General features: G+C 37.6%; 1 protein-coding gene across 8 annotated transcripts in view; it reads left to right on the top strand.

Moving 5' to 3' along the window:
- The first annotated feature begins 2,249 nt into the window (after positions 1-2,249).
- LOC122061817 (rRNA N6-adenosine-methyltransferase METTL5) overlaps positions 2,250-13,478 on the top strand; it is a 27,620-nt gene continuing 16,391 nt past the window's right edge. For 6 of the 8 annotated variants that reach the window (XM_042625365.1, XM_042625323.1, XM_042625357.1 and 3 more), the window contains exons 1-7: positions 2,338-2,564; positions 2,678-2,734; positions 2,986-3,083; positions 3,245-3,314; positions 3,437-3,485; positions 13,114-13,202; positions 13,291-13,338. In XM_042625365.1, the coding sequence (XP_042481299.1) occupies positions 2,505-2,564; positions 2,678-2,734; positions 2,986-3,083; positions 3,245-3,314; positions 3,437-3,485; positions 13,114-13,202; positions 13,291-13,338 (471 nt within the window). In that variant the 5' untranslated portion in view covers positions 2,338-2,504. The other 2 variants (XM_042625331.1, XM_042625317.1) reach the window with 2 other exon arrangements.

Here is a 13,478-nt window from a genome sequence, read left to right as displayed (position 1 = left end):
CGAATGGCCCAAATCCCTTTTACCCTAAAGAAAATTCTTACAATCTGGAGCAACCGGAATTTTAATGTTTCTTGTTGCTTGTAATCGTAAAGTGAGTCAAAATGGAATAACCCTCAATCCCATAATCCCCTTTCCCTATTGGGATTGTGAATCTCCTTTAGGTTTTAGTATTTTTCAAAAAGGTTGGGATCACTATATGATGGTGCTGCTATTGGACCAATGCAATGATCAATTAGGGGAGGCATATAGACATCCAATCAAGGGGTAATGTGATCTTTTTGTCATCTTTTTTGTCGAGGCGTAAGAGTGCCCCCATGGAACATATTTTTCTCCTTTCCAAAATACCCCTTCTAATTGGAGCATGATTACATTACTTTTTATCCCAAAAAAATGAGCATGATTATATTTCAAGGCTATCAATTATGAGCAGCAGAAATTTTTTATCCCCACAGCCCAATAGTGTTAAGAGCTCCCCTCCAGTGACTTGAAAGAAGCAAGCTAGAGAAGATCAAAAGAGGATCTACAGTCCCATAGTTGGCAGGCATCCCACAACCAATCCATTTTCTCTAATAGACCTCTCAACTTCTCTCTGAGAGGATCCTTTCGCATAATTTGAGGGAATGGTTCCTTTGATAGCCCTCTAGTCTTCTCTCTGAGAGGATCCTTTCGCATAATTTGAGGGAATGGTTCCTTTGAGAGTCCCATCAGTCTTCTCTCTGAGAGGATCCTTCCTTTGAGGGCCCCAACTAAGGGTTCAGTTCCTTCCTAATTAAGCATGTCGGCCAACTAGTCATTCAATAATTCTTATATTTTTAATCTCAAGTGTTACAACGATGTGATACCGGTTCTCTCATCTTAATGATCTTTGTTGTTTCTCCTAAAAAAAAAAGAAAAAAAAAAGTCTAATGATTGAGAGGACTTGAATACATATTCATCCACGAATGGATACACTTACACACACACCCTCACTTGGGCACCAGCTCTTCAAGCTGGAGATGCCACCATTAGGCTATCCCAGTGTTCGTGACATTTGTCCAATTTAACACATGCAATGAGACGTTTGACAACCTTCCCTAAATGACCTATAAATTTATCATTTTCCATGATAATTGGATCCATAGATTTAGGACTTCGGATTGGAATTTGATCTCCAAGTTTCAAAGTGATATGAGTAAACTGGATATATATCGAGCATGCTTGTTAAGCCTGATTTGCTTATTGTGTAACTATGAGACCTGGCACCCCATTGCCTTTCTTTGAATGGATTCTTAAATGGGTAAAGATTCTTGGCTTGTCATAGAAAAAGCAACAGAGGTTATTCACTTCTCATGTGTCTGTTGCTTGGAAGGTTTGAAAGATGACGAACTCCAAATGCTTAAGAGTATCCATTCCTCCTATCAGATCTTGGATATCCTCCATAAATAGATTGGTGGAAGAGGCTCTCCTTGATCCCTTCTTCTTCTTTATATTTAATGAGGCTCCTGTTGCTCCCCTCGATGGCCAAAAATGTTTTAGCCCATCCTATTGCAAAATGGGTAGTTGATAGAGGGTTCTTGAGTCTCACAACCGTGGATTCATACTAGTCTCACAACCGCATAAATTGAGTCATACCGAAGTTGAATGAAAGCCATTCAAATTTTACTAAAAGAAATGAAGAGCAATAAACACCCCGTATGAGTGATTAAACATTGTATTCCAGTTTATTTCCTATGGACGCTTAATATTTCCGGCCCTATCACATCCATGGTTTAAAAAATTGACGAATTTGATTGGGAATCGATTAATTTGCCTTGGAATCAACATTGATCTGACCAATTATACTAATTCACTTCGACTCAAGGATTTAGGGGATGGTATCGGTATTGGGATTGGTATTTGCTGATACCAATCCGGATCAGTGGGTATCAATATATTTTATCCCTACTTTTTTCTAAAAAGACTATTTTTTTTTAGATACCGATCCGATCAGTGGGTATTGGTATATTTTAACCCTATTTTTTCAAAAAAGATTTTTTTTGTTTTTACCATTTTACCCCTGAAACAATAGAAAACACCAATCCAGATCAGTCAGGGATTGGGGATCAGTCTCAGCCGATACAGATCAGATATGACCGTCCTTGAAATCGGCCCGATTCTGACTTCTGACTGATTGAATCTGGAATCGGCCCTGACCGATTCGGATGCCGATTCCGAGATTACGACCATGCTTTGAAAAATGAAAAAAAGGCGAATATTTAATAGGATATAAATTCGGATGGAGGTGTATCCGCTTTTGGATTCACTGTGTTTACATCACTCCTGGGTGAGCTTTTGCTTGGAAATAATGTAACGGTAGTCTTCCATGCCCTGGTGTAACCAACGGGTGACCAGAATCAAATTACTTTTCTTTACTGATATTTCTTCCCCGATTCTGCCTTTCAGTTCTGAAGCTGCTACCGCTAGGGTTCGCACTTTTAAGTCTTCAGGAGTCCTCTTCGTCCATTACCATATAGTGGAATTGGAAGATGAAGCTCAAGCAGTTAGAGGGTTATCTCGGAAATCTTGAACAGTTCCCTAATCCAAAGGTCGGTTAGTCCATTTCTCTCTCATTCGAGTTCATACACTCTCGTTAATTAATCCCCCCCCCCCCCCCTTTTTTTTTTCTGACTGAAACTGATAAGAAGCTATTGTGGTACAGATAGAGCTGGAACAATACCCGACAGGACCTCACATTGCATCTCGTATGGTGTTCACGGTATTCATTGTTATCGCCTTCATGTTTCCATGTTTTGTTAATTACTGATCATTGTTTGTAATGTATTTTGACATTTTCTTTTGATTCTCGATTTGGAAATCTAAACTTTTAGATGCCTCTCATGCTATGGTTGATTGAGGTCTCATCAGCCACTTTTTCGATGATTGCATTTGATTATGTTCCAAAAAGACCATTTGTTTTTTGGGTATTCTGTTCTGTAATTGTTATTGCAACACTGGTTTGGTATTCAGGCTGAGAATTCATTTGGAGATATAGGTGGGAAGGTTGTCGCCGACTATGGTTGTGGTTGTGGTACATTAAGTGTTGCAGCTGCTCTTTTAAGTGCAGAGTGAGTAGATTCTTTGTCTCCTTTGCCTCACTTGATTAGGTGCAATCTCTTCTCTTATTAGTCATTAATGTTTGGTTCCTTGTTTTCTGTGTCTGGGGATTGTTTTTTCTTTTGTAATAACAAATTATCAGTCTTATCATTGATTCTCAACATTTTAACAGGTATGTCATGGGAATTGACATTGACCCACAATCTCTTGAAATTGCCTCCCTCAATGCAGAGGATCTTGAGGTGCTTTCCTTTCTCTATACAATTCTTGTGCTCTTTATCTTTTGTCATGTACACTTCACTTATGTGAAATAAAGGCATTTAAAAGACCTAATAGCCGACTTATTAACTCATTACGGATGCAGTTGGACATAAATCTTATCCAGTCTGACATCAGGAATTCAGCATGGAGAGGTAAAATTTTACAAATTTCTTATTTATCTGGAGTGTTTTTGGCAATTTAGCTTTGTACCCTGACCTTGTCTGTAACCTTTTTTTATGGAAAGAATTTTTGACACCTCTGGATTCGTCCACAGAAAGTTTGGGAATAAACTAATGTGGCTCTGATCCACCTAACACTAGGTTTCAGAAAACCAGCAAGCCAAAATTGCAAACAAGGAATATACTAGATTCAAGGAAAATTCAATAATACAGGATCAAAGGCTCAAATATAATTGGAATTTTAGTTGATTTATTTTCTGATATAGAGAACATATCAAATCCTCAGAATAATAAACCCCAAGGGTAGCTCAGTTGAAGTGGACCAACGCCTAACAATTAATAGGTCATGAGTTCACTTTACCTATCCAAAAGAAAAAAAAAAAAAAAAAAATTCATCAGAATGATCAGACAGCCTGATTCTGAAATCTGATTGAATACTACTTGGTCAAGGAAACTCATAACAGAATCATAGAACCAGAATAGAAGATAGTAAATCTCAGTAAGAAAAATTCAGAAACAGATGAACAGTTAGCTCTGGCGGCGAGGGACCATGCCTCAAGAAGCAGAGGTCCTGAGTTCGATTCCTCTATAACCCTTGGGGTAATATCTTGAAACATGATACCTTATATTTAACCCCAACTGGGTTGTTCAGTTGGCAAGGACCAACTCCTCACAATTAAGAGGTCATGAGTTTAACTCTCATTGGGACAATGTTATAAATTATAATATTAAAAAAAAAAAAAAGATCATTTTATGGTCAGAATATGCTGATCTTGTTGGAGAACTAATGGAGGATTAAGTATGAATGATCAACAACCAATCCAGCAGAATATATGTACTCAAACAAGAAAATCAGAAACTGAATAATTCAATACTATAACTTGAGTTTCTACAGCAGAAATATATGAAGAAATGGGAAGAAAGGAGAACATGACCTTGGATTACCACCCAAGGCCTAGGCTGGAATCACCACCGACCAGTTGGAAATGAGTAAGGATCAAGGTAAGAAAGAAAAGGAGAGAAGGGGAGAAGTGAGGAGAAAATGAAAGAAAGAGAAGAAAGAAATGTGTGCAATCGTATGGGGGGGGGGAGAGAGAGAGAGAGAGAGAGAGAGAGCTCTTCCCACCTTTATTGGATTAAAAAACATAATAGAGGAATTATGTACACCTCCTTAGTGAGGTAAAAGGTAAAAAAAGAAAATTACAATATAAGACAACTAAAGTACCTTTATCATATAACTCTACTCCCTCTCAAGCTAGAGAATAAATGTCATACATTCCTAGCTTGCAAAAAATGGTATTGAACTAATAAAGATGAGCCATTTGGTAAAGATGCCTGCCATGGGATCATCAGTCTTCACAAAAGGGGCACAAATATAGCCAAGCTTTATCTTCTACTTAATGAAGTGCCAGTCTACTTCAATGTGCTTTGTTCTGTCATATTGTACCAGATTGTGAGCAATGCTTATAGCTTCCTTGTTATCACAATAGAGCCGTATAGATGTTTCAGTGTCAGACCCCAACTCCTGGATCAACCGTCTCAACCATAGTAGTTTTTACCTCTCAACAATAGGAGTTCACAAACTCCATGAGCCATTGCCCTAAATTTTTCCGTTGCACTTGATCTAGTCACAATAAGGTTTTTTTTGCTTCTCCATATTTCCAAATTACCTTCTACAAATTTGCAATAGCTTGATGTAGACCATTTGTTTGAGATGCATCTAACCGAATCGACATTTGTATAGCCTTTTGTTCTCAAGTGGTTGTGCTTGACATACAATAGTCCTTTTCCTGGAGTGGTCTTCAAGTATTTGGGGATGCAATATACAACATCCAAGTGTCCACTCTTGGGGGCATACAGAAACTAGCTCACTACTCCCACTACATAAGTGATGTCTGGGCGAGTTAAAGACGGATGTATAAGCTTCCCCACTAGTCTCTGGTAATTCCTTGCATCAACAAGGGAAGGACCACAATCTTCTCATAGATTGTGATTTTGCTCAATAAGAGAATTTACAAGTTTGCAACCGAACATCCCTGTTTCTTCTAATAGGTTTAACACAAACTTTCTTTAACATATATATATATATATATATATTCCTTTCTTAGACCTTGACACTTCAATCCCAAAAAATACTTCAAGGATCCCAGATCTTTGATTTCAAATTGTTGAGCCAAATAGGACGCCAGCTGCGCTATCTCTTGTTATCTCTAGTCACCACAATATCATCAACATTAGGGTTATAATGTGCCATTACCTGGCCGAGTAAATAAGGTGTGGTCCGCCTGACTATGGGAATACCCATTCTTCATAATATTTTCCCTAAACCTTTGAAACCAAGCATTTGGGGATTGTTTGAGATCATATAGTGCCTTTTTGAGAAGACACTTTTTCCTTCAGCTGAAGGGAATTTGAAGCCAGGTGGAATCTGCATGTACACCTCTTCTAAGCCAATATGAAGGAAAGCATTCTTCACATCTGACTGATACAATGACTAATCTTTATTTGCGGCCAAAGATAAGAGAACTCTTACCGAGTTATGCTTAGTCACAGGAGCAAATGTACCCTTTGGGCATCAATATTGCCTTGTACCTCTCATCAACACCATCTGATCGGTACTTGATTGTGTAAATCCACCTATATCCAATTGGGACACTTCTCCTAGGAAAGATCATCCAATTTCCAAATACAGTTATTCTCAAGTGTCATCATTTCCTCAGACATAACTTCCTTTAACTTTGGGTCAGATATGGTTTTCATGACATTCTTGGGAATGAAAATAGAGGAAAGGGCAATAGTAAAGCAACACTTGTAAGAGAGAGCATCATAGGAAACAAACTGGGTTGATTGAGGAAGGTGGATCTCAGGATGTGGATCCAAAGAGGACTTGGTAGGTCTTCATTCCTCTTCTTTTATACACAAGTGACTCCTCATTACAGATCCACCATCTGAATTGTAACTCCCCCAAACCCATCCTTGGAGTGAGGGTTGTCACTCAATCTCAGGATCGATCGGTTTTAGATAATGAACCCAAATTGAATCAAAATCCTCCGAAATTCAATTAAACCACAACACACCATCATCAACAAACATAACAGAAAACTTATATAATATTTAAACTGAAATCAATATAAAATTCAAATTACCAATGTCTGTTGTGCTGGTGGCACCACAACTAAGATTGAATAGAACCTTGTTTATTTAACCTAAATAACATCACGATTCCATGTTTATTATAACTGTTCTTAATCAGGTAAATAAATTTCACATAAAGTCAGCATATTCAATCTGGGAAGCATCTCCATCTACGTGCACAGTGCAATCTTTGTATAAGCAAAGCTTCTTGATTCAACACATATGGGATATTAATGAAGGGGGCAAACTTGGAAAAGCTTAGTGAGCAAAAGGAACAGAACATAAAATATCGGCGAAGAAATGTTTTTAGAAATATAACGGTATATCAAAACATAAATTGAGTAAATCTGAAAATATTACAAGTTTCATTAGACATCCATGAATCCAAACGTTCTCAAATTGATTTCCATTTAATATTTTTAATAGGGCTCAAACTGTGGCACTACTAAAATCATATATCAAATCATACATCATAACCACTGGGATGGGATGCAGGCTCTTGGTTCTCAGACCCGGTAACGGGCTCCTATGGAGGGGAAACCATGCTTCTTAACTTCACGCTTCTTGCTTCACCCCCGGGTTCACATACCCAATCTAATGCGGGGCTAGTGGGCCCCAAGAGGTCCAACCCAGGTGGGTTGGGGGCCACTTAAAAATGCTTAGGGCCAAAGACTAAAAACAGTGGTGGTAATTTCCTTGGGGTTCACTTAGAAGAGAAACAAAGAGCAAAGGGTGTCTAACGTAGGGTAAAGGGTAATCTGGGAAGCAAAGATAAAATATGGATAATGGGAGATTAAACCAAAAGTGCAACTCCCTTACGTTGAAACCAGAAAACAGCGGAAGGCTAGGTTTTTTTGGATGATAAGAACTCCTTCAATTCCGAGTAGATGGGGCTGAAATTGTAAGCATAGAATCGTATCTCCCAGCTCTATTAAACCCACCAAAATAAACCCCCAATATCAGATGTTATGTTCAGATTCTACTCTTGGAATCACAAGGAGCGGTAGGCATAGTTCTGGTTATGGTTGCAGGTTAAGTTCTTACAGTAGGGATCTTCTTTGGGACTGAAACTCTGCGGTTCAAGTCGCCTAGGGTAGGGATTCTTATACCCTAAAGCTTAGACCCATCAGAGGAGAATCAATGGAGATCGACCTCAACAATTAGGGCTGTTTATGCTACCCAGAAAACAGAGTGTTAGTATTGGTTTGGTAGGAACAGAAAATAGAAGAGAGAAGTAGCAGTAGCAGATCGATAGGAGGGGGGGGGGAAAGAGAAGAAGGGAGATAGAGAGATCGCAGGGAAGAAGGAGGGGGGAGAAGATAGCCATGCAGGCCTTTCGCAACTTAATGCATTCTTCACTAATCAACTAACTTCTTCCCATGAATTACATGTTTAATTTATAATAAAATAAAATTAAAACTTTCTAATTAAAGTCAAAGACTAAGATAGAAATAAAATCTCTTACACCTAGGCTAACAAAATAAAGAAACAACTAAGGACTCAAATAGGAAACAAATATTCTCAAATAAAAATAAAATCCTAGAATATTCTATTAATATTTAATCCAAATTAGTAACTTGGAACCGAAATTGGATATGGGTCTTGGTCCGGGTTCTAGAACAGGTTTGGGTCGATCCATCGGAGCGTTGCTGCATCACAATCACAGTGGAAAAGTGAGCGAAAAGCTCTCGAAACCGGACAATGTCCTTAACGTCATGCTCTTGCCTCACTCCTATGCTTAACATTTCCATTCCAACACATTAGCCCCTTGTTGGAATGGTTGCAGTCCAATAATATTCTATTTCATTCATAGTTTATAAAAATAGCATGTCTTATTATGCTTTTAAACAAAATCGCATCCATAAACTATTTTCATAATAAAATAAAACGTGTTTCAAACATACATAGTATTTCAAATCATATTTCAAAACAATACGTGAAAATTAATCATGTTGATGCAATACATGATGTACAATTCACAATAAAATCAAGAAAAGCGTTTATAGAAAAATAATACTGGAGTTCTGTGGGGTCTCACTCACCTTGATGTCATTCAAAATATTGAATTTGTTTATCATTCAAAGTAGAAAAATATTTGTGTCTTCCTATACAATTTCATCAAAATTCTGCCTTAACCCATTCTGCCTATTGACAGAGAAAAGTAGGAAATAAATATCTCTGGAACTCCAAATGAGTTGAAACTAGATCGTATTGAAACTTAACTCATATATAAATATCATACGGAAATAACATTAGAAAAACCCTTTTAGATTAGGTGTCAAATCCCCCCCAAAAGGGTCTCCAGACTTTAACAAATTTTGTTCAACAAATTTAAAACACTCATTAAACCACTTTTTTGAACTCAGATAACTTCCAACTTTTTCAGGAATTTAATAGACACATAAATGTTACAGTAAAAAAATCAGATAAAAACTCGAAGCCTATGTCCCTCCATCACCATCCCCATTCCTAGGTAAAAAAAACTGCCCTAATAGTGACCTATTCGAGCACATGAAATTTTCGGCATATCAAATTAACTTCGAATTTAATGAAATTTTCAAGTGGGTCATATTTACACTTATATGTACTCTCAATATTTATTTCAGACAATAAAACAATCCTTAACTATTTTCAATAATATAAACAATCTCGAACTGCTGTTCTGTACAACCGAGAAAATACTCTCAACATGCTAAAATCTTATTTTCTCTCTCATCAACTCATTTCCGAATTTGCATATCTTAAATCATGGTCTATCCCCAAGTAGAACATAAAAAAGTAATTAAATCATAGAGTAAAACCTCTTACCTTGAAAACCTTCAAAAACCTTGATTTCTTTTCTTCTTCTTCTCTTTTCCCTTTTCTTCTTCTTCTCACAATTTTAGAGCAGAGGAATTTTCCCCTCACTGTCATGTTTGTGGGTAGAGAGAATTCTCTCTTGACTATCCTCTCTACACACACACACTTTCCTACTTAAACTCCAACTCTCTTTACTTCCTTAATTCCTCATTACCTAAACCGACTTGGAGGGAGAAATTATATCATGTACAAGACCCTTCCTTAGTTTTTCTCCCTCTTATTCAACTCCAATTAAAAGTAACCCACTTGCCTTGTCAAAACTGTGTGTGGGCACTCCCTCTCTCCTATCTTCTCTCCATGCCAAAACTGTTCAGTTTTCTTCTTCTCTTTCATATTTTCCTAATGCATATTTCTCTACTTTCTTTCCTTTTTTTTCTTTTCTCCTACTTTCTTTTTCTCTAACTCCTTGCGCAAGCACTCTCACTCTCTCTCTTTCTTTCCTTCTTTGTCTCTAATTCAATGCAATGGAGCGTAGTGTTTCAACATTGAAGTGAAGAAGAAGATGCAAAGAGTGAGCTGAACACCAGAGAGGGAAGGGGTTTGCTCGATTTTACTTTATGAAGGATATATTGGGTATTCAACATGTGTGGGGGTAGTCTCGGCATTAGGAAAAAAATTTTGATGACTTAATGGTCATTTTTCACGGTGAGGGATGATAGAAAAAATTTGAGTTTAGGGGGTAGGGGAGTGATATTTTGAAAAAGTGTTGCAGGAACTTGATATTTTGCCATAGTTCGAGGGAGGGAAGTGATATTTCCTCTTATCTATATGATGCTTTTTAACTACCCAACATTCCACACTGTACATCATATTTGGTCGTGTGAGTGTTTTATAAAATTTTCCTTTAAGTTTTAAAGGAATACGTCGATCACACAACACTCTGGACGCACCTCCCCTCTTCATCCATCCTATTTTAATTATCTGTGAAATATCATCCTCCATATCACCTTCTTTATTTATGATCTTCATTAGTTCGATACCTTGATCAATATAGGGAGGCTTGCCAAAAGCTTGAAAATTTTGAATTTCTAAAGAACTGGATAGGATTCTATCAGGCCCCGTTTGTTTGCAACATAAAAAGGGGTGGGAAAGGTAAAATTGTGGACCCCACATTAATAAAATAATCAATTTTCAATCTCTTTCTTTTTCTTCGTCCTATTTTTCCTCTTCTTCCTTTTTTCTTCGCCACAGAAAATACCCACAGGATAGGCCTAACCCTTCTTCGCAACACCACTTCTGCCCCACCTTTTGCCCCATCCATGGCAGTTCTCTCACAAATCACTTTGCTCAGCTTCAGCGATTTGTTTTTTCATTTTTTTTTTTCCTGTCAGAAACTTCAGCGAATTAGAAGAAAGTCAACTACTCAATTCGATGGGGGAACCAGAGGCGTAAGAAATGGATAGCCTTTTAAACCTCTATTTAGGGTGTTACTTAACTTGTTGAGAAGAAGGTTGTCTTCTTCATTACTACTCAACAGAAGGCAAAAAAATAGTTCGTGCTTCGAGAGATCTGTTTCTTATGGGATCACTGATTCAATTGAAATTTAGACGAAGATTAGCAACCATATCCCTCTTGAATGCAAGCACGAAACGGAAGGATAAGCAACTAAAGTTTAACAAATATAATTCTTGAATTTAGGTTTGTCGATGGTTTTGAAAAACCTGGTTTGCAGGTTTTGATTCATACAATCCATGTTTGTAGAATCACTCCAGTGATAACTATCAAGGGATCAAAGCTCAGGTGGAAGAGACCATGGCTTCTTTGCAGCTATTTGGAGATCTGTTTGCCAGTGTTGCTAATTGGAACTGAGTTCCTTCTTCAGTCCGGCGTATGAGTGTTGCCTTCGTCTCAAAAGCCAAGCACTTTCCCTTCTTTCCCCTCAAAGTCCCACCAAAAATGGTAGGAATCTTAAGAAGAATGGGGTGGGAAAAAAGCATATGCCACATAAGCAGGCCAATACTGATCAATGTCTAAGTTGTCGGTTAAGATTTCCACCCCAATGCAAACAAATAAGCCAACGTTTTGGTATTTTATGGAAAACTAGCCACTTTTCTCACCCCTTTATCCCACCCTAGTTTTTTCGATCAAACAAACGGGGCCCTCAAGGACTTGTAGCGAAAAAAAAAAGGTACTATCAAGGACATTGAATGTTAGTTAATAATCAATATGTAGGTCCAATCACTAGTGATGGTAGAGCCCTTCTGAAGATTCTTGTTTATCCACTGTGATGCAATCTCCCTCACGGGATTGCCCGAATACAAGGATCGAGAGAGTACTTGACTTTATTGATAAAACCAATTTCGGACAAAATGACCTTCGGCCAGTAATTGGGGATAACTCTCTGCTTCGATATTGGTTTGGGGTGATTCAAATTGGCAGGTAAAGACAAGAGGTGGGGTTACAACTTTTGTGAGATACGAATTGTTGAGATTTTGGGTGAAAAAGGGGTTAAAAGGGTTGCCAAGTTACTAGACTTACACAATCCGAATCTAGAAATGCTAAAGTCTTCAAAAATTCAACTTCTAGGTTGGATCTTTGAGAGGGTGTGATTCAACTCTTCAAAGTTGAAGGCTCAGCTCTTTTAGGCTGATTGAAAGATCCAATCTCTTCAAGGATGGGTGAAACACAACTTGGTTTCATAGGAGGAACTCTTCAAGGTTCACAAGAGGCTTGGAGTAACTTTGAAAATTTCTTTCATTTAATTGTATCTTTAGAACTCAAGATTTGTCCTCTTTATATAGGACTACCACCTTTAACCTAGGAGACTACAATCATCTTTTAGACTTTCAAATTGTGACATGGACCAATCACAAAATGCATTGAAAAATAAAAACTCAATAGAAATCTTAAAAATAGAAAAAGTAGTTGAGGTCTTCCATTTGTTGAAGTCTTCCATGCCTTGATGCAAGAGTTGAGGTTTCCAATGCCTTGATACAAGCTTCAAGTTTGTATTTTCCAATGCTAGTTCAAATGTTAAAATTGAGCTCACAAGTTGAGGACTCAAAGGAGTTGAGGTGGATATCCACAAAGGATGTGAAGAGTTTAAACCTTAAGAGCTCTTACGATATCGCAACCATCAATTCCACTTGAGTTGCTATGGCTGATATTAAACCTTTACATTGCATAATAAAACTAAGAAATATTAATCAAGAGCTTTATTTGCATTATGGATCAAACCTAACTGCTAGGCTTTAGGCTAGACTTCTTCATATGTTGGCCGGGCTTGCATTACACTGGATGGGGTTCTCTCTTCCACTTTCATAACACAAACTAGGCAGGCATTCAGAGCTGGGTGGACAATGATCGTAAGTGTTTCCTGGTTTCATGACCGAACAGCTAATAACCGTTACTGGAGGTTTTCTTCAGATCATCATAAATTTTTTTGATGTGATGTCTGAAGCAGCTATGTAATCTCTTGCTCTTCTCTCATTGATTTTAACTGGATATAACTTGGGTATTTTTACATTTTTGTTTGTTATATTATATGACATGAGCTTCAGTTCTCAGAATCAATGCATATTATTAGAAATGCAGATTGATGGCCCCTATCTACTTTTTCTAATCTAAAGTACTTGAATCTGTGCTACAAAAATGGTGTCTTATGCAGGGAGTGTAGTTGACACCATCATAATGAATCCTCCATTTGGAACTCGGAAAAAGGGGGCTGATATGGATTTTCTGTTCATGGCTTTGAAGGTGGAGGCTGATATCTTTCCCTGCCTTTGTTTACCTTATATCTTTATGGATGAAAATGGGTTTTGATTCCTTAGTTTATTGTTGTCAGGTTGCCTCTCAAGCAGTCTATTCTTTGCACAAGACCACAACAAGAGAGGTAAGTCGTTCATTTTGAAGTTGGATATTAGTTGAAGCTTTTCAGAATGCAAGATCATCTACGTCCTCATCGTTATAGCTTTAGTAAGACTTCATCTCTTGCCTGCATTAGTTAATTTTATAGGTTTAAAAAAAAAAAAA

Source organism: Macadamia integrifolia, chromosome 2 (assembly GCF_013358625.1).
Source record: "Macadamia integrifolia cultivar HAES 741 chromosome 2, SCU_Mint_v3, whole genome shotgun sequence".
Taxonomy (NCBI): domain Eukaryota; kingdom Viridiplantae; phylum Streptophyta; class Magnoliopsida; order Proteales; family Proteaceae; genus Macadamia; species Macadamia integrifolia.
This window is presented reverse-complemented; position numbering and strand designations above follow the sequence as displayed.